Genomic DNA, 26,246 nt, shown 5'->3' on the forward strand with positions numbered 1-26,246 from the left:
GTGCCGGGGATAAGAAGGGGCCGGAAGGGGGTGGCCGCCGGTCAGGCCCCGCCCCGGGGCCGCCTCTCCGCGGGTTCCGTTGGCTGTGGCGGCAGCTGAGGCTGTGGCGGCGGTGGCCGCGGGGCGGGCAAAAGATGGCGACAGCGGCGGCGGGAGCCCTGGGCCTGCTGTGGGGCTGGCTGTGGAGCGAGCGCTTCTGGCTGCCCCAGAACGTGAGCTGGGCCGACCTCGAGGGGCCGGGCAACGGCTACGGCTACCCGCGGGCCCGGCACATCCTCTCGGTGTTCCCGCTGGCGGCCGGCGTGTTCTCCGTGAGGCTGCTCTTCGAACGGTGAGAACCCGCGGGCGAGCGGCGCGGAGGGCCGGGGGCGCAGGCGGATGGAGCGCGCCGCGGGGAGAGGCGGAGGCCGAGGACTGGAAGCAGAACTGCAGGCAAAGCCCGGAAGCAGGGGTTGGTAAAGCCTGGGAGCGCGCAGGATGCTCGGAGGGCGGCCGAGGTGGTCTTGGAGCCTAGGTAAAGGCAGAGTTTGGGGCGTGGACACTGAAATGGTGAGAGTCGAGAGGGACGCTGGGCCCACTCAATTTTAGAGCCCGGAGGTCGCTTGAGGTGGGGTGGGGGGCGGGTCACATAGGCCTCTCCCCAACCTCCAAGGATTTTGCACACAGGAAGCAGGTTGAGTGTGAGCTGCAGCCGAGAACCCGAGAAACCAGAAAGGGCCACGAGAACTACAGCTGGTGGGGGCCGTGGAAGCTGAAGGGTCAACTCAAGAGCCAGGCATTCCAAGCCGAAGGAGCGGGTTCAAGGAAAGTTAAGATTTGTGGAGATAGTTTAGTTTCTGAGAGTTGAGGGGTCACAGGATTAGTTAGGCCCCAAGCCATGACTGGTTTGTCAGCACATGGGCGTGTGTGTGTTTCAGTAAAATTCTGCCAGAGCCGGTAAGAGAGCAGATGGGGTGTGGTGGAACGTAAGGGTTCCAAAGTATGGAAGGATGTCCGGTTAGTTGCAGAAAGGGCCTTGGAGGCCAGAAATGGAAGGAGGGGTGCGCATCTTGAAAGGATGGAGAGCCTTGGGGCTTATTAGGAGGCACCTCTATTGAGCCAGCTTCTCAGCAACCATGTGTTCTTGGCAAAAGTGATTTCACTTTTCTTTGAGTGAATGGCTTATGTCAGCTGTCTGAGATAAAGATACTCACTGAGGATTTGATGTAGTGATTTTATAATGTGGACCATAGCTGTGGGTGACTTTGACCAACTTTACTCAGACTCCAAGAAAGGAGACTTCTTTCATCATAGGTCTCAGGTAGTGAGGGTGGCACTTTGACATCTTTTGTTCGTTCAGCCTTTATCAAGAGCAGGAATGCCCTTTTGAGGATGGGACTATATTGCAGATAGAATAATCAGTTACTGTCTGAAAAATTAATAGTATCTGTTTTGGATTACTTCTTTGATTTGCCTACTATTCTGACACAAAAATCGTTTTAAAAAAATACATGTTAGATGTTGCCCACCATTCATCCATTTATTCATAGTGTTTATGCATTGTCATCAAAGTGCTCTGCCAGATGTTCAGGCATAAAAATAAAGATGTTTTTAACTGAAGCAAATGAAACTCAGAGATCTAAATGCATTTTCTGGGTCCTCAGGAACTTAGCGTTGCAGTTTTTTGAGAATAGTCATTGTATTAAGTATTCTTGGGTTGGAGGTACAAACCACTTGTCCCTCTTAGGAGCAACCTAGGTCCAAGTACTCTCCACCTCAGCATTTGTATATGAAAGCTGAAAAAAGAGAAAGACAGTGTAATGACTGAAAATGCAAATACACAATTCAGGACAGAAAAGAAAGTTCATTGTCCTAGGATAAGATTCTCTGCTTTTCATGTAAATATATACTATATATGGAAATTTCCCCAAATTAGTGGTAAGAGGAAATAGCTTGTTGCTAGTAAACAGTCATTTTATATAAGCTTGCATGTATCTTCAGATTTCCAAAGAGGTTCCCCAGGTGACTGTGAAGACTTACACAGCCCCTGGCAGAGCCATTGGAAGGGATCCTTTACCTGTGGGAATTCTATCTGAATGTTTCTATGGTGCTCCAGTGTCAGGGGAGGAGGGGTGGATGGGAGGGAATACTGTTTTGAAAGCGTTCTAGTATGGTATTCCTTGGCTAGTAAGGACAGGTACCTTGTTCATCTTATGTTTTATTTTAGGAAAGTTTAACCCTAGAAGCAGTCTTGCTATTTTGTTTCTCTTTAAGACTTACAGCTTTAGTTAGCAATAGAATTGACAGCTAGATTACCAATTCCTCTCTTACTGTGCTGGTCTTCCATAAAGGTAATAGAAGCCACTCTTAAGAGTATAGGAAAAGATGTATCAGAAATATTGGTTCAGTGTCTCTTTACTACATTTTCTCATTTCTCAAAGCCTACCTAATTTTGAACAGTGATTCGTATAGTAATCATAGACTGTAAGAGCTAGAACTCCAGCCTCCTTTTATATAAAGAGTAAATGAAAGCTTAGAGACATTTTGCAGCTTTTCGGAGGTTACATACTTACCTGGGAGAGTCTGGAACCAAGATCCAGTCATTTTCCCTAGCCTCATTCTCTTTCCACCTTATGATGTGGCCATCTTTTCCTATTCGTTAAATCCCCATTCAAGAGTTCAGATTAGATTTAACCTCCTGTTTCTAGTCTAGGATTTGGAGAACAAATCCATGGTCATCTTATTCTTGGTTATTTAATATAATGTATTTGGCTTGAACTTTGTATTTTTTTGTTTCAAATTGTTCTTCATATTTTAATGAGTATTACACTATGCTGCTTGATAAATTCTCTGTTGTTTTAAGAATCTCCCAAAGAATAAATATAGAGTTTACAATTTATTCTTACTTTCCCTTCCTTCTCATCAACCACACTGAACTTTGTTTTTAATGGGGGGAGGTAATTAGGTTTATTTATTTAATGGAGGTACTGGGGATTGAACCCAGTACTTCGTGCATCCTAAGCACACACTCTACCACTGAGGTATACCCTCCCTCCCCTCAGCATTTAATTTTAAAGTTCTCACAGCTGGAGAACTGCAGCCTCATCTGATAGGGATGATTTGAAAAGCCACCTGACCATAAATAAAGTATCTGGCTATTTCGCTAAAGAACTGCATATAGGAGATTAATACCTACCCAAGAACAGAGTGTTTCCTTTGTGGGCCTCTGCTAGGTGGTTGTGTTGTGGTGACCTGTACATTGCAAAATACCTTAGATGTGGCTATGGTTGGTCAGTAAATACTGATTGAATATTTGAGAAGGATCCATCCTCATCTGCTCAGATGCCCAGAGAAGTGACCAGAATCTAGATCTTTAACATGAAATAGATGTTTAGGTTGAGTGAGAGAGACGAAACTATAATTTGTTTCTGTTGTTAAATTTCACCATACTACATTTGCATGTTGTGCATCTTTCTGCAGTTTCTTTTTCTTTCTCCCCACCTATTCACACTACCCTGTACCTTATCAAAAAAAGAGATAACTCTTCCACCTGTTCTTTAAAACTTCTTTTAATATTATGCTGCTGATAGAGACCTGAGGGAATGAGTAGTCCAAGCTAGGTCTGCTTTGCCTTACTTAAATTGGATCTTAAAGATAAAATTGTTTGAAATTTAATATCTAGTCTTGGGATCAAGTAGGAGCTTAAGATTTAATATTGACACCATCAGAGCTACCATAGGCTCATTTATTTTGAATATGGTATTTCAATAGGAGCTTTATGTTGCCAGAATAAAATTGTTTTGTGAATTATACAAGAGATAGATTAGAGCTCTCCTTGCTGCTCATTCATTATTCCAGTCTCCTCTTCTCTCTTGTCACTTCCAAGGCAACCTCACTGGCATGTCTGAAGAGCTTTTTCAATGCCATTCTCTGTCATGGGGGAATAAACAGACTCATTTACTGGCCTGTCTTATAACTAGAAACAAAAGTAGTGACTCATTTTTTTGTGCACATTTCTTAACCACTCATTTCATCTTCCTCTTATAAACCTTGCCACCTCTGCTGCATACTGTCCCCCCCCACCCCTACCCCCCCCCCCCCCGTTCTTTCTCACTTCTGCTAAGTGGAGGAAGAATTTCTTTCCTCTTCCTGACAGGCCTGCTGCCCTGCTCCCATTTCTTAAAAATGAATGAAATAAGCCTGTCACTTCAAAAAGCAAACTTTGTTGCCAATGACAAAATTCAAGCTTTCAAGTGAAAATTAGAATTTTAGAGACCTTTAACTTTGAGCTTGACAATGTCTCAATATTTCAAGACTTTTCTGATGAGATTGTGATGATGAGATTAACTATATGATTTCTTAATATTGTATAATGAAATGTACTGACATTTTGGAGATCTGGATAACTTAGTGAACCAGTATTTTTCAGTCGACCAATTCACGATATCCATTCAAAGTGTCAGACAGACCAGTGGATTTTTAACGTGAATGAAAACCTCATTTTCAGATTCTTCAATGCAGCCAATCTTTAAGAAACTACTGCTTGTGTTTTGGTGTAGTATCAAAGATAAAATACTTCCCCCTTCCAATAATGTATCTGTGTAATGCCAGCTTTTATTTATACACTTCAACCAAAACAATTATCACAAGAATATTGAATGCAGAAGCCAGCGAGGATAATCCAGCTATCTTCTATTAAACAGACATTAAAGAGATTTGCAAAAATGTCACACCATTGTTACCCAGTGAAAGTAGGTCCCCCAGACCAGAGAGAGGCTTTGGGAAGAATGGACATAGCTGGTGTCTAGGCTGTAAGAGAGACTGCTCATTCCACTGCACCCCTAGAGGTATTCTGTTGGGCCTTACTGAATTGTAAATCACAGAATTAAATCAGGGTTGCAGATCCATCAGAGTGAAATTGAAAAAGATGATCACATGGCTCTTCCCTTATCTAAGAGTCTACCTCTTGATAAGCTCTAGATGATCAGAAGCCTTCTGTGTTCCTTCTCACTCTGGGAAAACCTTCCCCAGCCCTTTCTGTGGAGTGGGTGTTGATTCTCTGAAGACAACCCTGAATACTGTCATGACTGAGGTCAGGTTCCTGGCTTATCCCTGGAGACAATATATTTATCACAGAAAAGAAACATGTCAGATATTTTTGCTTTAGCCACTTCTTGATTCAGAAAACTGGAGTCTCCTAGATGGGTAAAGAAGAAATGAAGGAAGAGGATGCAGCAAGTGAAATCTGTACCTTCCTTATAGAGTAGGAAGGGGGAGATATACCTGTTTTGGCTTCCTTTCCAGAGGTAGTTTTAGACAGATGAAAACTGCCTTCTAAAGAATTCTCTGAGTTTTGGGCTCTTTGTGCTTGAATCTACTCCTGCTTTATCTTTGGGGAAGTTAATTAAGGTGTTACTACAAAAGGAGCTAAACATAGTTATTTCTAACTTAAAAAAAAAAATCTGAAACCAGTTTTCCCAGATACAAAGGTAGTTTTCCCATATATGAAGAGTTCTCTCTGACTTACTTAGTACTAAGATTTCCAGTATAGTACCCACTAGCTAGTGCAGTAGCTACTAGCATTGGGGGATTTCAGATGTGTCTAGAAAGCATTGAGATGTGTTTTAAGTGTAAAATGCACACTAGATTTTGAAGACTAAGTGCAGGGGGAAAAAATGTAAAATATCTCAATTTTTAACTGATTACATATTGACTTGTTAGTGTTTTAGATACATCAGGTTAAACAAAGTATATTATCAAAATTAATTTCACTTTTTTTTAAACTTTTTTAATGTGGCTGTTAGGAAATTTTAAATTAGATATGTGGATTGCATTATTTCTGTTGAGCAGTGTTGATGATAGTGATTCGAACAAATGTTGATAACCAAGGAGAGAATTTTAATGTAGATTCACATTTGATTCAGTTTTTTAGCACCAGAAGGTGATTGGTCCTAAGAATATTGGACCATGCTTTAAACAAGAGTTCTAAAAAAAGGTAGTAGTAATGGGATTTTTAAAATATAAATCATTTCCTGAATGATTTAAATGACCAGTTGTAGTCTATTTTGAGTAATCTTTGACTGACAGTGTCTTCTAGCCAAGCATTGCTCTGGAGTTTTGCTTTTCTGCATATAACTCCTCAGTCAAATAGTTAATGACCTGTAAACAAACAAGTTTGTCAAGTAGTTAAATGTACATGGGGTGATGCACAGCCCTGATAAGTCAGTGAGAATAATCACTGTTCTTCTCGAAACTATGGAGTTTCTTAAAAAGGGTATTTCTTTTTTTTAATATTATCTTGATCATTTCAATTTTCTAATCAATTAAATTTTTTGGGGCGGGGGAGGTAATTCAGTTTATTTATTTATTTTTAGAGGACATATGGGGGATTGAACCCAGGACCTTGTGCATGCTAAGCATGTACTCTACTGCTTGAGCCATATCCTCCCCCAAAAGAGTATTTCTTACCATCTTCAGCTTTGGGGTAGTATCCCCATTTGTAAGAAGTCTCAATTATGGGCACAGAGAGTTTCAAATTAAATCAGATTGTTGTGGTTGTGTTTAATTCTTCTTGGGGAAACCTCTGGTTATATACTGAAATTTAGTTAACTTGACTTTCTACTGATTCTCCAGAAATCAGTGACCTCCTACACTGAGCTGGTAGGTTATCTGATGACCCAGGAAGACAGGTGGTACATTTCCTTGAAACACTTCACCTTTCAGTTGAGAATTAAATTTTTACCCATTTGTTCATCTGTTCATTCTTCAACAGTTATTTATTGAGAGCTTAGTATATGTCAGATACCAAACTATATGAAGGATAAGAAAGTGACTAAGTCCTAGTCTACCCACCAGGAAGAGAGCAAGAAAACCAGTAGTTAAAATACAATGTAATAAATATATGCACAAGGTTATGTTACAGGAGTTTGGAAAAGGTGAATTCAGTTTCCATTTAACAGTTGTTAACTGCAATATAGGCTTAATGTCCTACTAACAAACACTTGTTTCTTGGACTATGAAGGGTGGTGGAAAAAAAAAAAACCTATTGAGAAAGCTTTTTGTTAACCTTTTCCTCTAATCCATCTCTTATTTGTCATGCATGCATTAGTGTGTTTCTACTTTAACCAAATGCATTAAGTAGTATAATCACTCATCCATTTAAAAAAGATTAAATATGTTTAATGAAAGAAATGTATGTATATAGTTGGAAAAGGGATCAGTTCTTAAACAGTGAGTCTCAAGGACCTCCAACTGTTCTCCAGCCATACTTTGAAAATTGCTGCTCTATAGCAAATAAAATATTCATTAGCTACTGTATAATTAAGCTACAAATTAGAGTTAGTTTGTGTCTCTGAAGCATTTAAGTAATTCTTATTATCTCAAGATTTATTTCCCTTATAATAAGGTAAGGTGTACCCAAGTAGGTTTATCAGATTGCACAGGTATTAGTTCTTAATTCTTTAAGCCCCTGTTATAGTCCTAAAGTGAAGATCACTTTGATACAAGTGGGAGGAGTGAAGAACAGTTTGGTATAAATTCACAGTGTGTGTTTTGTCATGGCTTAGGATAGTATATGTCATAGAGGTTCTTTTAAGTCTGTTTCTGTTTTGTTTTAAGAGCAAATTTGCTAATTTAAAAAAATAGCCCTCAAAAAACCCTGCAAATTACTTACGCACAGACCATGCAAGAAATGTTGGATTTGGTGGTATAGGTGTCCTTGAGAAGTGCAGTACCTTGTACACAGCAAGCACATATGTGTACAACACATTGGCTTGTACGTAGCAAATCCTGTCCTCTTAAGAATTTACTCAGAAAAATACACTATGGATGCATATGTATAGGGAATATACCAAAAAAATGTGAAATTTAAGAAATGTACTTATTATTTTATTAAAAATAACAATAGTAAACCTATTATTACATGTTAACATAAGTAACACATTTTTGAAAAATAATTTTCCAAACAAAAAATACTTAGTGAGAAGAGCATTGATTTTACATTTTTGCAAATCCCTGTAATGTCTGGCTTAATAGAAGATAGCTAGATTATCCTTGCTGGCTTCTGCATTCAATTTTTGTGATACATTTTTATGGTTGAAGTATATAAATAAAAGCTGGCATTACATAGGTACATTATTGGAAGGGAGAAGTATTTTATCTTTGATACTACACCAAAACACAAGTAGTAGTTTCTTAAAGATTGGCTGCATTGAAGAATCTGAAAATGAGATTTTCATTCATGTTAAAAATCCACTGGTCTGTCTAACACTTTGAATGGATGTCATGAATTGGTCGACTGAAAAATACTGGTTCACTAAGTTATCCAGATCTTCCAAAATGTCAGTACATTTCATTATACAATATTAAGAAATCATATAGTTAATCTCATCATCACAATCTCATCAGAAAAGTCTTGAAATATTGAGACATTGTCAAGCTCAAAGTTAAAGGTCTCTAAAATTCTAATTTTCACTTGAAAGCTTGAATTTTGTCATTGGCAACAAAATTTGCTTTTTGAAGTGACAGGCTTATTTCACTCATTTTAAGAAAATGTTACCTAAATACCCAGTTCCTGAATAACCTTAGTTTTCTGTCAGTCATTCTTTCAGGTAAAAATGGTATTCTGTGAAAAAAGTGATTTAGTTCAACATACAACTGAAACAGTCAAGCAAGAGCACTTCCTTGAGACCACTGTATCTTTTGGTATGCAGTAAAAGTCCTTTTTGTTTACCTCCCATTTTATCACAGAATACTTTTAAAATGTACTCAAGGGTTGGGATTTAATAAAATCAATGATTTGTATTGCTTCATCAGGGACATTCTTAAGTGAAATTGGCCTTTTTTTTCTTTCTTTTTTTTTTTATACTAAGAGGATACAGCAAGGTAGAATACAGTAACTATTGCTACAGTTTGGTGCCACTGCCTTTGATTTGTCCTCAGAAACCAAAAGTTTTATCCAGCATTGCTTTGCATCATCATTGCAAATGTCAATAACATAACAAGAAGGCAAATAATGCCTTAATATTGTTATGAAAATCGTTTTGATTTTTATGGATCCCCAGAGAGTATCTCATGGATGCTCTGGAGTCTTTGGACCATACATTGTGGCCCTCTGCTATAGCTGAATAAGATCACCCAGGGTGAGTGTGTAGAGGAAGGTTAAGAATCTGCATGGAACCCTAGGAAACACTGTTTTAGGAAAAGGCAGTGGAAAAAGAAAGCCAAAAGAAAATAAAGAGGTGTGACAGCCATACAGTACTTGATAATGTCAGTAGTTAGCATTTAATAAATACTTACTTTGTCCCAGGGATTGTTCTAAGTACTAAACATTGAATCCTCATAGTAGCTTTATGAGGTAGGTAGACACTATTGTTATCCTCATTTTACAGATGAGAAAACTGAAGCAAAAAGAGAGTTAAGTTGTCCAAGATGACTCAACTAGGAGTGCATACCAAGAAGTCTAGTTCTACTTCTGGAGAGACAGAAAGAGAAAACTAGGAAGAATTTGACAGAAAGGAAGCTAAGAGAAAAGAGCATTTCAAGAGAGAGAGCATGCTCAATAATGTAAAATGGCACTGACTGGTCAGGTAAGATTTAGGCCTGAAAAGCATTTCATTTCAAAATAAGGAAATCATTGATGACTTTGGCAAGAGAAACTTCAGTGGAGTATAGGGACAGAAGCCAGATGAGAGAGGGAGGAGAGTTGAGGAATGACTGGCAGTTAGAAAAGTCATGAGGAGAGAACTTTTTCAAGAGCTTTAGTTGTGAGGTAGGTGAGAGACAGAGGGCGTGAGGGACAAGGAGAGCTATTTTAAGATGGGAAGAACTTGAGTGTGTTCAAAGTCTGATGAGAAGAAACAAGTAGAGAGTAAAGCTCAAGATAATAGGAAAAAAAAAAGAAATACATAGAATGAAATTTCTGATCAGGAAGAGAATGGATCTAAACCATAGGGATATTAGTTTTAGATAAAGTGGCTCTGATGGAGGAAGTTGAAGGCATTCCCTTCTCAGCCAAGAATCTTGAGAGTCTTAGCTATTTTCACTTCTTTCTTCTCCTCATATTTTTCCCTGCTATAACTCACACTGTCTTTTAGAGTCTCTATGGGATTTCTTTGATGAAGGTTACAACTGGTCTCCAGATTGCCAAATCTAGTGGATATTGAAATCCTTGTCGTACTTGATTTCTGCCTCATTTGATACAACTCCACCTCTGGCCTTCCTGTTCCCTAAATTCACCTTTTATGTTGGTGTTTCCCAGTATTCTGACTTTGATTTTCTTTCGGATTATGTTCATTTCTTATATAGTCACATCCACCCTCACAATTTTAGCTACCACCTGTTTTCTCATTCTTTTATTCTTTCTCTTTTTTTTCTCAGATCTTTGTGTCTGTATATGTGTATACATCTTACTCGAGCCCCTTTTTCAAGTTTATCTGCCTGCTAGACAGTTGCATTTCAGTGTTCCATAGGTACTTCAAATTCAGCACACACAACTCCATCTATGGCTCCTAAAAATTTGCTTTTCTTATCTTATTCTCCACTTTGTTGAAGGACCATAACCATAAATCAACTTAGTTTTCCAAGCCAGAAACATAGAAGGCACACCTGACTCTTCCTCTTCTTTTGCATCCTACATCTATCCAGTCACCAGGTTCTATCAATTTTATTTCTCAGCATCTCTTAAATCTAACATTTCCTTTCCATTTCTGTAGCCTTAGTTCAGCTCTTTATTACTTATAGCATTTTTTTTTTACAGTAGCCTAAAGCCTTACAGTAGCCCTCCACCAACTATACGATAAAGTTCAAGCTTAGCATAACATGCAAGGCACCTGTGATCTGGCCCCTTTACTTGTATAGTTTTTTCTCCTGACACAGTTGCCATCTCCACCCCTAGTTTTTACATTCACAGTTCTCTAAGCACTTTCTTATCTTTGCTTTAGTACATGCTTATCCTTCTGCCTGAATGTCCTTTTTACTTTCTCCTCTTTCAGCTCTACAGAAGCCATGCACATTTTTTATGTGATTGGTTTATTAAGAATTCAGTTGTATACTATGTACAGAATAGATAAACAAGATAAACAAGGTCCTACTGTATAGCACAGGGAACTATATTCAACAGCTTGTAGTAACCTGTAATGAAAAAGAATATACATATCTGAATCACTATGCTGTATACCAGAAACTAATACATTGTAAATTAACTATAGTTCAATTTTTTTTAACATTAAAAAAAAAAGAATTTGATTGTAAAGGGAAAGGCCTTTCTGAATCTGTTTTCTGTGGGAATCTGCATTTGCCTCTAAACATGTCAGTTATCTTCTCTCCATGTTTATGTGTGTGTCTGGTGAAGGGGGGAAGCATTCGAGTTCAGAATATTTAGTTACTCAATACTCTTCACCTAATGCTATTCCATCCTCATCAGTCTGTATAAAATCTTTCTCTTTTAATTGTATTTTTCCTTTCTACATCCCATTTCCTGTTTCAGTTTCTTTGATGATTATTTTTTATATATCAATTTTGACACTATATTTTTCCAGAAAATTTATCTAAGCCAGAGCTTCCCAACCCAATCATGTTGCTGCACACATAGAAAATAATATGTGCATTCATAGTGAGGTATGTGAAGCCAAAGGTATAAGAGACTAAGGGTTTCTGGCTTCCATCATCTCATGGACCACCCTGAGAGTTAAAAGCAGTATCTCAGCATAAGTATAACTCATCTGTGTTACTTGCCATGATATACTAGTTGAGAAGCTTGATCTAGACGTTCAAATATATTTGTGTATATAGTTCATATCTGTCAGTGATGTTGCAACAGATCACAAAGATAGAATTGTTAGTATAGCTTGGTCTGAAAAAGCAAAGCAGTAAGTAATTTTGTCTTAATTAATGCAGGCTTAGGTTAGCTGCTGCCATGTATCTGGAGGGCAGGAAAGGGGCAGAATGAAATTATCTGTATAAAGCAGAGCAGATATATTACAATCAGGTTGGGTCACTAGACTCGTGTTCCTGGAGTAGCAGGTGGAAAGGAGTAGCTTAACATTACAGACCACTAAATACCTACTTATTCAGATCTGCAGGCAAAGGGTAGTCTGGTCTTACAAATTATTTTAAAACTTGGGCAACAAATTGATCCTGGAGAAGACAGAAAGCCATAAGATAAATGTGAGTTCTCAATGTTATCTGGTACCCCAGTTTTCAAACTATGATGTCAGGAATCCTTTGCACTATTAAAAATTATCAAAGACCCCAGACAGTTTTTGTTTATGTGGGTTATGTCTATCAATGTGTACTGATTTAGAAATTAAAATGGAAGAAATTTAAATGTATATTTATTAATTCATTTGTAAATAACAGTATATTGATGACTCACATTTTATGAAAAAACTGTTTACCAAAACAAAAAAAGTGAGAAGAATAGCATTATTTTACATTTTTCCAAGTCTCATTAACATCTGGTGGCTGTGTTCTCACATCAGCTTCTGCATTGAGTCTGCTCCTATATGTCACATAAGCTGTGGACAATTCCACAGTACACTCGTGAGAGAATGAGAAAGAAGAAAATTGCTATGAAACTGCAGAATTATGGGAATAGTTTTGACCTTGCAGAGCTCCTGAAAAAGATCGCTGAGATCCCTGGGAGTCTCCAGGCACACTTTGAGAAGTGCTGATCTAGTAGAAAGGATGAATGCTAGGCCCTTTGGAGTTTGACCTACTTAGATACCTATTTTTTAAGTTATACTAAATGCCAGGTGGATGATGTGGAATGAATACATGATTAAGTCTAAACTTTCTCCTAGTTTTGATTTGAAATTTTTTATCACAGAAAAATTCTTTTCCAATCATAAGCCCTTATTTATGGTTTTGTGCTTCATGCTGTAGCACAAAATCAGTACCCAATAAATACTTGTCAAATGTATAAATTTCCTTACGGTCTGTACAGCTGTCACTGACTTGATGCCAGTAGCTTTCTGTCTTTCATTGAACTCTGTACTAATGAGGGCAGGATGTGAGCTTTTGACAACTCTAGGATAGTAAGTCTGCTCCAAAGTCCAGATAATAAAAAAATTATCTTGGCTTCACCCAAGTGAGCAGGGTATAAACCCATCCCTGTTGTATGAAAGAGGGCTTTTTTCTCTTTTTTGCCTTGCTGGAGGTACCATCAGGGAGTACCCAGACTAAACTATCTGTTTCTAGTAAAAATAATAATAGCTGCCTTTTAATGAATGTTTACAAAGTGTCAGGTACTGAGTTAGGCATGCATCATGCCATTTCATCTTTAAAATAACCCAGTTAAGTAAATATTATCCTCACTATGTAGGTAACTTCCATAAAGTCTCTTAGCTGTTAAAATCTGTCTAACCCCAGGACCTTTAATCAACCTGACTGAATTGAGGAAGAGGCCTGGATTCAGGGGTAAGAGTAGGAATTGGAGAATCTGTTGTTTTTTTTTTTTTAATATGGTACATTTTTTACAATGAATGAACAATAATTGATACATTATCACTGACTAACATCCATGTTTAAGATTTTCTTTGTTTTTTTAAATTTATTTTTGGTGGGGGGGTAGTTAGATTTATTTAATTTTTTTTTTTTAAGAAGAGATACTGGAGACTGAACCTAGGACCCCCTGTATGCTAAGCATGCACTCTACTGCTTGAGCTATACCTCACCCCTGGAGAAGCTGTTTTTTATTTTTGGATCTACCTCTTTATTCAGTTAATCTAGATGGAAGGAGATGGAGAAGACAGAGATGATTCAGTGCTTTTATTTCTGATACAGCACCAACTCTACAGCAGAGAATGACTGCCTTAATTACTCTTGGTTGCTAATCAATACTAGGTCTAAACTGCTCCAACAGAGCAAGGATGGAATTCACTAGACTGGTCTTATCAGTTACTGAGCACAGAACCTTAGTGAATACAAAAGCAGTATTCTCTGTGTTCACGAGGAGTTTAAACATGATGGGGGTTTAAAATATTTGTACAAAGAATTTACATACCAAGAATATCTACTAGCATTGGCATTTGAATGAAACTTTTGTACTACCTGTGTAAAGGAGAGAAGAGAATGGGTTACAGATGTGGCCTACTTTGTGCTCTGAATAAATGTTTCCCCATGGCTCAGGGAAAGTGATAAAGGTAAAATAAATTTTCATAGGGGAAGATAATAAACAGAGTTTCTTATTCTCAGTCCCTCCCTTAGAGATAAATTCTGGATTTGGATGCAGATCAAGAAAATAGGTCAAGAGCACTCCATCTTACACCTCCCAGTTATGATTTCATCATAAGATTCCCTAAGATGCTAAGAGAGCTAAAACTGGTTTTGACTTATCCAGAAAGTGACTATATAAAGCTTTTCATGAGCAGATGCTCATGAAAATCTATGGTTGTGGAAGAGGGAGATCTTTCTTGAAGAACCAAGGAATAATTCCTCAATTTTCAAAGATCTAAAAGTTGGAAATTAATTATAGTCAATGATACCACCATGGATTCTCAGAAACAGAAAAAAACCTTGTACTTCATCTCATATAACCCCTCTTTTAGATGATGAAGCCAAAACCCAGGAGTTAAGAGACTGGGCCAAGTTTATATGACTTATTAGTGGTAGATCTGGGACTAGAGTTGAGTACTAATAGGTAATTTCTTCTCACCACTCTTCCTAGTTTTCTGATGTCTTTCTTCAGAACTCCTGGAAGTTCAATTTCCATAATCTTTTGATTAGGTAGGAAGGTGACCACGACCCAGGATATTTGTATTAGGAAGAACTGAGGTTCTACTTTTCCCTCCAATTAAGATCTTCTTGATCTTTTGATGGAAGGGAAATTACCATTTACTAAGCACTTCCCTTGTGTCAGGGTCTTCATAATGTTGTTTCATTGAATACCTTCAAGATTCATGTAAACTAGACCTGCTTGTAACATTTTAATGAGCATAAGAAATCCCTGGGCATCTTGTTAATAATGCAAGATTTTGCTGAACTGGAATTCAAGATTCTGTGTTTCTGAAAATCAGCCTCCAGGGAAAGCTCCCAATGCTATTGATCTGTAGACCTTATGTAGCAAGGATGCTGATATTGTCTTCATTTTATGGATGAAAAACTGAAGTTTACAGAGATTAAATAAGTTGCCCAAGTTACTACAGGCAGTAAATGGTAGACTAGTGATTTAATTTAGGTCTTTCTGACTCTAAAGCTCAAGATATGGTAAGGGAAGCCAGGGGAAAAATGGAAAGAGAGCTTATGTCCCAATTATTTCCTCAACAGGTCACTTCTCAAGGGAGTCAATGGCAGAACCCAGGACTAAACCAAAAAGTCCTGACTCCCAGCCAAGTGTTTCCCCCTTTTCCTCTTATCAGTCCCCTAATTAAGATCTTTGCTTCCTGCTTCACAAACTGTATTTAGAATTGGCTTTTGGGTTTTCTCCATTACAGGTTTATTGCCAAACCCTGTGCTCTCCATGTTGGCATCCAGGACAGTGGTCCTTATCAGGCCCAACCTAATGCCATCCTTGAAAAGGTGTTCATATCTATTACCAAGGTAAGTGGGCAAAGAAACAGAGAGGAAGATTCATGTGGAGAGTTGCTCCATAGGGCAGGGGAGGATAGAGAGCAAGTATTTCCAAGGATAAGGACAGGCTGGGATGGTCTTTCACATTTAGATAGTCCGTATAGCTATTAGGAGAACTTTATCCACTCAGGGAGATGCCTTTGGGCCAGGATTCCCTTAAAGTAGTCAAGATATATACATCTGAGTTTTAGGCCTAGCAGCCACTGTCACCCCTCCTCCCCCAGACACACATCACATTTTGATTTTGTTTTTCCCTGTTCCACCTCCTGTCATTACCTAGTTGCATAATCAAGATGGGGATGGTACTGATAGCCTTTGCAATATGGGTTTTTAATACCATTTTTTACTCAGCTTGGGCTGAAGGGAGAAGACCAAACAAGGATGTGTATAAGTGAGTGGTAAAGGTCCTTGATGTGTGAAATAATACTTCTTACTAAAAATGACTTTGAGGATGAAACATCATTTAAGCCACTGTAGTTACCACCCCTCTGTCACTCAGCTAGTCAAAGGGAAGTTTATGAGAAGTTTGAAGAGAAAGGGGTGTTCTGATCCTGGTCATACATCTACAGTATCCCGATGATAAACGGCTGGAAGGCCTGTCAAAGCAGCTGGACTGGGATATCCGAAAAATCCAATGCTGGTTTCGCCATCGGAGGAATCAGGACAAGCCCCCAACGCTCACTAAATTCTGTGAAAGCATGTAGGTGTGCAGAAGGAGGTGGGGAGTGAGGAGAAGGGTGGGGTAAGACTGGACTGAGGTTTTTTTTTTGGAAATCACTTCTCTTGCTAGGATAACAGTTGATCGATGTGGAGGGCTAACTCTATTACAGGCTGGAAAGAAGAGGACTGGAAGCCTGGTCACCCTTAGTTTCTTGGGACATGCTTGCCCCTAAGCTAGATGTAGTTCCATTTTGTTCCCATTTCCCAAATAAATTAGGAGTGAATTCCTATACCTGTACTTACATAGGTAGTTATGCACACCCTTGTACACCTTGGTAGAGATAGCACCAGCTTGCTCTAAATTGACATTTTAGTGGGAAGCATCCTTTTTCTGGACATACTATAGTTCATTTCACTGGGTTTTTACTAACTATCCTTTTGGCACAGAGCACTGTATCACTGTGATGCAAAAAAAAAAAAATATTAGGCACTATCATCAGGGGGTCTGATATGGAAGGAAAGTTGATTAAACCAGTATACACTTGTGGAATCTATTTTAAACAGAGTCTGGAAAATTTTTTTGTTTTTTTTTTTGGCTTTTTAGGTAACAATATTTGTCCTTCTTATGGAAACTTACCTTGTTTCTTACCAGTAACTGTCTTATCCCCATACTGCTATCTTGACTCCTGTAGCTTCAAAGACTTTCTTTAGAGTGAATATTTATCTAACTTCTACTCCTTGCCCATCCAGGTGGAGATTCACTTTTTATTTATGTATATTCTGCTACGGAATTAGATTTCTCTGGTCGGTGAGTCTGAACTTTCTCTGGTTCTCTGCTGGAGTCTAATCATGCCTACATCCCTAGAGATAAGAGTTAAATACTTTTAACCCCTCCTCCCCCTTGCTCCCTTTCCCTATGTGATGCTCAGATCCTAGGTTTATAAGCTAAATAGATTGTCTTCTGCCTGGGGCCTGACTTCAGTAACTTCATGACACTACTGTTTCTCTCTTAAATAATGCTAATAATAATAATATTGATTAAATCAGCATAGTATGCGATGGTTTACAAAGCACTCCACAAAAGTTCTTTTCTTCCAAGGGGGAGACAGCTACAGATATGTAATCAGTAACTCATTAAACTGGGTAAAACAGGTGTTATTCCTGTTTTTCAGTTAATTGTCAAAGTCAGAGAAGAATTTCAGGCTTTTTGATTCATGATTCCATGTTTTTGTTTTTTTTTTTACTGTGCCACACTATTTTCCTCTAAATGAAATAACTGAGGCTTCAAAATACATGAACCAAAAAGAGGCAGAACTGAAGGAAGAGAATAGACAAATGTATACAATCATAATTAGAGATTTTAATACTCTTAGTAATTGACTAAACCACTAGACAAAAAAAAAAAATCACTGAGGATGTGGAAGATTTAAGCAACATAGTCAATTTGGCCTATACCAACACCTGAAGAATATATATAATTTTCAAGTACACATGGATGGATCATCAACTAAGACCATATGCTAGGCCATAAAATGTCTTAGCAAATTTTAAAATACTGTTCTCTGATTATAATGGAATTAAAATAGAAATCAATAATAATAAGATGTATAGAAAATATTTGGAAGTTAAACAACTCTTCTAAATAACCCAAAGAGCAAATAAGAAATCACAAGGGAAATTAGAAAATGTTTTGAATTGAATGATGCTGAAAGTACAAAATACCAAAATTTGTGGGATACAGCTAAAGCATGCTTAACAGGAAATTTATAACTTTAAATGTTTATATTAGAAAAGAAAAGGGCTTTAAAATCAATGGAAAGATTTTTTTTAAGATCTGGAAAAAGAAGAGCAAAGTAAACCCAGAGTAAGTTAAAGGAAAGAAATAATTTAAAAACAAGCAAAAATTGTTAGACAAATAAAGGAGAAAATTAATAAAGCCAAAAGTTGGTTTTTTGAAGGTTTAATTAAAATCAATAAACCCCTAGGGAAAAAAGAGAAAAATGATTAATAACAGGGAGAAGAAGCAGCTATCACTATAGATCTTGTGGACACTGAAAGACAATGTTATGGACAATTTAATACTAATAAATTCAATAGCTCAGATGAAGTGGACAAATCCCTTAAAGGATATAATTGAAATTCCATTAGATATGATTATTTTTGAATCTTTGCCTTGGAGATCTCTCCCTTCATTATCAACTGGAATCACTGTCTTCCTGCATCCCAATTTCCTATGTCCTGGGTGGTGATGTTCCCCAAAACTATCCTAGAGCTCTCTTTGCTCTTAGTTATTCAAAGCATGGTTTGTCTATTTGTAATAACAGTTTCTTGCTATAGAAGAAAAAGTCTAGCCATTTATTGACCTTTTGAGGATCCCTAAATTCGGTCAAGAGGGATTCCTTTCTTTCCATCTCTCTTTTGCCCCTAGCATAGAGAGGGATTATATAGATAAGCCAGGGAGAATCCTGAAGGCTGACTTGGATTATCTGTTTTCTCTTAGTCACCTTGGTTGTGGGACACCCGACAGTGCTGGCACAGTTACCCTTATCAGGTAGGATCGGAGCCCTTTCAAGACAAGGGCCTTATATGTGTGTGTAAGATGAGGTAGGAGAGAGTTCATTGCCAGTCCCAGAGCAGGTGGCATGTTTCCCTGGTATTCTTGAGGGATTAGGGACTGAGTCTCCTTGAGTCATATATTCAGGGTATCTATTTCTGGGGTCCCCATAGCAGTGAAATCCAGTGATCTGTTTGTTCCAGGTTCCTAAATTCACCCTAATTGGGCTGGAAAGAAAAGCAACTTCTTGGCACTCAGTGAGGTGCTTTCTGGTTCAGGTGTCCCTTTTTAATCCCTTAAAAGCATCTTGGTTTAGTCTATAGTAGAGAAATGTCAGGGGGCTGCTAACAGGGTAGAAGAAGGGAAGGCCTCTGAAATCACTGATTGTGATTCAGTCCCCTGACAATCACTAACTGCCCAGAATTCTGGACACACTGATTTGTGCTATAGTACGTATGAACCTTATCTGATCTCTGGGAGATGAGAGCTGAAGATACGTATGTAAAGGGCAGAGGGAAGATGTTTAAGTCTCCATACCAATCCAAAGTCTGTTAGTTATTACAGATCTTGGAAGATGATGAAGAGGAAGAATGTTTAATAATTTTGGGTATGGGTCCTCTTAGAGAAATTTGCAGAGAAGGAATGAGTCTTCGACTAGCCATTGTTCTAACTACTTCTTTCTCTTTTCCAGCCTCTCACAAGTGGGCTTTATTACTATTATATCATGGAATTGGCCTTCTATTGGTCTCTTATGTTTTCTCAGTTTACAGATATTAAAAGAAAGGTAAGGACTTTGGTTCCCTCAACTCCCTGGCTTATTGCACCCTCCTTTCTAGCAGCTGTCATTATTGATTATCATTGTGATGGATTTGCTGCCCTAATTGGACCACAAAAGAGGGAGAAACTAGGTTTGATGGGACGTTTAGCTCTTTGTAATGTTTTCAGAAATGAGACCTGACCAATGATGAAGTATATTTGAGGCATTCAAGGCATGCCAGGATGAGAACGGTTAAGCAGTGTAAGAAGCATACCCTTTTCCTCATTTTTCTGCAAGGCTTACATATGGAAAGCTCAGGAAACTAGTCATAACTTCCCTTCTTGGTGAACTTCCCTTCCCCAGTTACTTAAAGAATGTCATCTGGAACAGGTTTTAGATGATTTAGTTTGACCCTTTTCTTGCTATTGTTTAGGAAACAAAAGATTAAGAGAAGTGAGTTGACTTGCCCACATAGTGAAAAAGTTGAAAATAACTTTTTTATAAGCTGTCACCTTTTATTGGTGTCCACCTGACATAAAGCAGTTCCAGCAGCTCTAACCCTAATCTGTCACTACCTTATGGTTATCTTTAGTGAAGAAAATCAGGGTTAGCATTTGTGAAAATGGATTGAAACTAATCTGGGTTATTAATTGTTATGTAACCTAGAAGCTTGATACTCAATTCAGAGTATTTCATTCTCCTATCGTCAGGAGACATGGGTCCCCTTATTAAAATTTTATTTTAATACATGACACATATGAAAATGTTTATAATATATTTGTAGGTTTTAAAACATACTACAGTGTATACTTGTGAACTCATCTCCAACTCAAGAGCTAGAACATACCATTGTATCTGTCTTTGTGGAAAGCAGACTTTTCATCCTTATTTCTATGATGCAAATTTACCTACCTTCTCCCACCCTCTGTCACTCACTGGACCGTGAAGTATTTATTAGATGCGTCTGGTAACTCAGGAATTTAGACATTTCTCCAGGTCTAACCTTGGCATTTGAACTCAAGAAGAAATTAAGCTTTAAATCGGAAAGCAGAAAGTGCTTGCAGTAAGATGGATTGTTTAACTTTTCTCTGAAACTTTTTGGAATAGTTTAGTTTTGCTGCTCCACAAACTTCTCCTTTCTGTTAGGTCCCTTTGGTTGAAATTTTCTTCATCAAAGCAAAAGAGTCTTAGATTCTCAAGGATATCTCAGACTTGTATGCCTGGCTTCTACCTGGGAAATTGGATTTCCAAGTGTTAGCTCAGCATCCAAGCTCTACAAGTTCTGCAGCTACCAAAGAAGATTGCTTTTTCTGTGCTTTGAGCTAAATTAATGTAGATTATGGGTCAGTCACTGATGTAGAGAGTTTTGGGTCAAATGCTAGGCTGCTCCTTGAAGGAGATTTCTAAGGGGTTGGATAAGACCCTCTAAGAACAATTGTTGCGGGGTATTGAATTAGCTAGCAGCTCTGAGGCCTTGCCTTTACCTGCCTCTTCTATTTCCATTCTTTCCTAGGACTTCCTGATCATGTTTGTGCATCACTTGGCCACTATTGGGCTCATCACCTTCTCCTACATCAACAACATGGTTCGGGTGGGGACTCTGATCATGTGTCTACATGATGCCTCAGACTTCTTGCTGGAGGTAAGACCACAACCCCTCTTTCCTCTTCCTTTTTCTCTCCTTTTCTTCCTATCTGAGAACTGGCTCAATTCTTATCCCCAACTCAATTCTTAACCCTCCTTTGTTCAGGCAGCCAAGCTGGCCAATTATGCCAAGTATCAGCGTCTCTGTGACACCCTTTTTGTGATCTTCAGTGCTGTTTTTGTGGTCACTCGTCTAGGAATCTATCCATTCTGGTAAGTTCTAGGGCTGTGGAGCTTTGGTGGGTATGTGGCCAGTGATACCTTTTGCCAGTTTAGGGAACAGACCACCAAGAACTCTAACCTGAGCCTTTACAATTCTCAAAGGACCTTGTTTCCCTTGCACAATATTTTTAGTGAGGTGTGATCCAGATGAGAGCATCCAACTCATTTAGCTGTGGCTCTCTTGACTCATCTCTGAGGGACAGTCCTCATTTTATGCCTAATTCCTTTGCCTCCTTTTGCACTAATTACAACATTCTCAGGCTCTTCTTGTTTTCCTGCTCTGTACTCTCTCTCCTATCCTGAGCAGTGCGTGAGCACATGCACACACGCACACCATTCTCACTTCTACACTCATTACTTTATAGTACAAAGTCAGTGACTCTGGGTTGGAGATTTTGCTTAGTCTGAGGGAATAAGCTACCTAAGGTCTCATATGTGCCTAAGGATCTGAGTGATTCCTAGGTTATGATTAAAATTAGTGTCCCAGTTTTGTGAAATGCTGCATATTTGAAGTGATTAATAATATGACTTAATCCACCAGTTCCTAAGATTTCTGTATCTTTTCCTGTCCCTAAAGATAGAAAACTCCACAGGCCCCTTTTATTCTTCTTCACTGTGGATGAGTATCTCTGGAACTTCAACTGATAGACGGTATGGAGAGAAAACACACAGGGTTCTGCTTCCAAGGAAATTCAGCTTCATCCCTGTCTGCCTGGCTTTGACTCTAGAATCTGACCATTGGCTTCCCTCTTACAGGATTCTGAACACGACCCTCTTTGAGAGCTGGGAGATGATCGGGCCCTATCCTTCTTGGTGGTTCTTCAATGGCCTTCTCCTGATCCTACAGGTTCTCCATGTCATCTGGTCCTACCTAATTGTACGAATTGCTTTCAAAGCTTTGATCCGAGGAAAGGTGAGGATGGAAGACGGCTTCTTTCTTTGGGGCTGAGTGAGAAGATAGGTATTATGCAGTAGACATTCTCTTTCTATCTAGCCTGGTGAGTCCCATCTACATAAGTAGACCTAGCAAAAAGCCTAGGGCTCCAGAGTTCTCACCTTTTCTTTAAGTATGAGTGTTTCACCTTCTAAGATGTGACTTAGATGTAAGAGGAAGGATCTGTCTTCTTCCTGTCCCTTAGGAATGGCTGTTAAATAATGAATAGGATTAGGTTTTGGAGATGTCCTGAGCCATTTCCTGTCCTTTACCTACCTAGTTCAGTGAATTTCATATTTTCGTTTTTAGCATGGGAGCCTTTTTTCAAAGGAAATCACATGCAGAGCTCCAAGACAGAAACTGTATAAAAGCAGAGATGCTGTATTGCCTAGGAGTGGTCTGGTAATTCACAAGCCACCCCAAGATGACTACACTGTGATGTTCAAGATATGGTTTATGTAAGGGACTAAGTACCAGCCTCCCCTTACTGTTGTATGAGGCATGGGTCCTAAGTGAGGTAGGTCTTTAGGGTTTCAAATACCCATCTTATGCCAAGAGCCCAAAATCACAAAGAAATGCGTCATTTAACGGTAAACTCATAACTGAATTTTGCAAATTCTGAGGCAGTCAAGCTGTGATTAGTCTGAGGGTTGGAGATTCAGCCTTAAGAAATACAGAATCCCAAGGAGAAGGGCTCTGGTAGAGGACACACTGACTCTAGGACAAAGGGATGGATGTTACCCAGGTATATATGATCTCTTGTGTCACTGTTCCTTATGGCTGCAGTTGGTTTCAGAACTTGCTTATTGTGCCTGTGCATCTTGCTGTAGCTACTGGACATCTCTCTTCTCCCCTGCTTTTCTTTCCTGACCAGGTGACCTATCCAGGAAGGATTAGACCCAGACTCTGTACTCTCCACTCTTTTCTCACCTCCTTCCTTTTTTCTGTGCCTGGTGGGAGCTGGACAGTTTCATCTCTTGCATGTAAGTGTATCTATGCTTCTAGTGTTCAGTGAAGCATGTCTATCTGAAGTGTTTCTCTTCCTTCCTGCTTTCCTTTCTGTTTCCTTGTGTTGTCTCAGAGCATGCCCTCTCCTGACCTGGCCAGGCCATTGTTGACTGGAGCTCAAATTGCCAGATTTTTTTCCCTAAATTGAGGCAAGAGTAGAGTCTCCCCCCCCCCCTTTTTTTTTTCTGTTTTTCCTTTCTCATCCCCTCCACCGCCCTTTTTTGATCCTCCCTTTACCTCACATCTAGACACACTGCCCTCTGGTGGAAGTTTCATAAAGATCAGGTAATCAGTTATCTGGGCTCAGAGGTCAGTAGCTATAATAAACCATAGAATCTGAGAGCTAACCTAAGCCAAGTACCCCCACCCTTGGCAACAGCAATTGTAGTTTTGTTTCCTTCTCACTCCCTTCTGTTACTTAAAAACACACACACACACATTTATTATCCTTCAGTTCTAGAGGGCAGAAGTCTGACATAGGTCTCACTGGGTTTCTCTCCTTTACTTTTATGGTCCACGGTAGAGAATTTGAATACTTTGCTTGGTATATAGGATAGTTTAGATTGGAAAACACAGCTCTAATCTAAACATCTAAACCCTTCATTTGAAAATACAAAACAAAAAAGCTAAGGTTAAGTGGTAAAGATTCATAGAGAGTAGCATGATTGGGACTGAGATTCTTTTCTCACTGACTGCCAGGTTTTGTTTTGTTTTGTTTTTCCTTTTCTTTTCCTTTTTTACCATACTATGTATCTTGGGGATGCCAAAGTTGCTCAAGAAAAGTAATCCTGATACTGGGAAAAGGGGGAAGAGTGGAGAAAAAGTGTCATAGGGTGTTGATAGTTGAGCCCAGAAAGAGTAGAACTACTGAAAAGGCCCACTAATGGATCAGCTTTAGGGAGAGAGTAAAACTCAGGAGAACCAAAACTGCAGTGGCCACAACCACCAGAAGACAGAAGCAAGGATGACAGCTGTTTGTGTTTGCTGCATCTGTTTCTATTTTTTTGAGGTGGATTAGGAGAAAAGGTGTATGTGAAGTTTCCTTCAAACCTCAACCGGAACTTCGTGAATGATTTCAGCTCTTTCAGGCTGGTCCTGAAACGTAATTCCCTCTATCACAATAGCTACTTATTCCATTGAGAACAGAAGTAGAGAAGATGAGAAACCCAGAAAGCAGACAGAGGATATTCACAACAGTGTCTAGGGTCTAGACAGTATTTTGAGTCAGGTGCCACCAGAAAGTAGGCCAGATTGGGAACAATGCCCAAACATGGGCTCTGTGGGCTCTTTCCGTCTTATGATTCCAGAAAAGTTCTGTCCTCACCTTTCCTACCTTTGGCCCCATCCCACCCAGGTATCTAAGGATGATCGCAGTGATGTGGAGAGCAGCTCAGAGGAAGATGATGTGACCACCAGCACAAAAAGCCCCTGTGGCAACAGCTCCAGCAATGGTGCCAATCAGGTGAATGGTCACATGGGAGGCAGCTACTGGGCTGAAGAGTGAGGTGGTTGATATGGGGACTTCAGCACACGTGGACTTGTAGGGCCATTGGCAACCTACTCCTCTTCAGCCTCCTCACAGCAACACTCCTGTGATTAGGGAGTGTGCAGGACACTGAGGAGAATCAAAGAAGCAAATATTTTCACTTAAAAAAAAAAACTCTGCCATTTTGTATTTAATAGACTCCAGGTTCTTTCAGTAATGTTATTTGCTCTGTGTATGTGTGTGTATGCATGTGCATTTGTGCATATGTGTGAGTTTCATTGCCTGGGTTGGGGCACAATTCTGGACTGGGGCCATTAGGCCTCGCTTGGTCCCCCTTGAACCCACCTCAATCCCAGATTTGACTGCTTGAATAATGCTGGCTCCAGACTGTCCCCTCCCTTGTTGCCTATGGCTCTTGAGGCTCTGGCCATCTGAATGGAGCAGCGAACTTCAGCTCTAGGTATCTGCACTGTTTCGGAGCTGGACTGTTTCACATGAAGTTGTATAGAAACAGACAACCACGGACAGATGACCAGGATTGCTGTGGCCCCTAGCTAGATCCCCTTCCTACCACCTGGACAGCTGCTGATACCCTGCTCTTTATTCAGTGGTACGCAGGGAGTTGGGGGTGGGAGGAAAGAGTGAGCTGAGGGCTGGAGGACAACAGCCACTGCGTGAGCTGTTAACGGTTTATACTATTGTTTACTCTTCTGTGATTAAAAGTGCTTCAGCCCTCATCTGCTGTCTCAACTTCTTTAGTAACTGTCTCCAATTCCCTGAATCCATAAGCTAAGTAAGAACTTATCCAGGTCAGATTTTAGAGGCCCTTGGACACCAGGTTTTTCCTTTCTGTGCATGCTGGGAAAACACTGCCTGCATTTTAGGGCTTTATATTTTAAGAAAAAATAAACCTGTAGTGATCACAAGAAAAATGCTGAGCAAATGAAAGCATGTATATTGCCAATGCAACAGAGGCTTTGGTTGAAGAGCTAAGACACCTTTAGTATTTCCTGTATTTCCCAATGTTATTGAATATAGAGACTGCCAGTTAACATTTGAAGATTGCGAGAAGTGAGTCTAAGCAGATGTTTTCTCTTTAAGCCCACGGAGAAGCAGTCTTCCTAATCTAGATTTTTCTCTAGTTGAGGTCAAGGTAAAATTACCAATAGTAGTATTCATCTCTTAGAATAGTTTTCCATTTAATGCATATTCAGATTATCAAAATGTTCCCAGATGCTCATGCGTACATTAAGACATACGAAGTACTTCATTGTTAGGCAGATGGATAAAAATCGAAAGAAACGGGTTATTCTAAGAATCAGATACTCATTTGATGTTCGTTGACATTATTGAGATGTTAGCTCTACTAAACTTACCTTACTGAGTGGCTGGATTTTTAAAAGACTTACTAGAAAAACTAAGTTCTAGAAAATCT

At 39.2% G+C, this 26,246-nt stretch overlaps 1 protein-coding gene and 1 non-coding gene across 2 annotated transcripts; one reads left to right on the forward strand and one right to left on the reverse strand.

The window, feature by feature from the left end:
• Window positions 1-25,548, forward strand: CERS5 (ceramide synthase 5). The gene is made up of 10 exons (XM_072972826.1): window positions 1-331; window positions 15,411-15,516; window positions 16,116-16,246; window positions 16,957-17,014; window positions 18,707-18,757; window positions 19,452-19,544; window positions 21,031-21,159; window positions 21,268-21,374; window positions 22,140-22,296; window positions 24,680-25,548. The coding sequence occupies exons 1-10, from the start codon at window positions 135-137 to the stop codon at window positions 24,827-24,829; spliced, it is 1,179 nt and encodes a 392-aa protein (XP_072828927.1). The 5' UTR covers window positions 1-134; the 3' UTR covers window positions 24,830-25,548.
• On the reverse strand, window positions 2,959-3,031 carry TRNAP-AGG (transfer RNA proline (anticodon AGG)). The gene has a single exon. It is a non-coding gene; the product is annotated as a tRNA-Pro (tRNA).
• Window positions 25,549-26,246: the final 698 nt, after the last annotated feature.

The sequence above is a fragment of the Vicugna pacos genome, chromosome 12 (assembly GCF_048564905.1).
Source record: "Vicugna pacos chromosome 12, VicPac4, whole genome shotgun sequence".
Lineage (NCBI taxonomy): Eukaryota > Metazoa > Chordata > Mammalia > Artiodactyla > Camelidae > Vicugna > Vicugna pacos.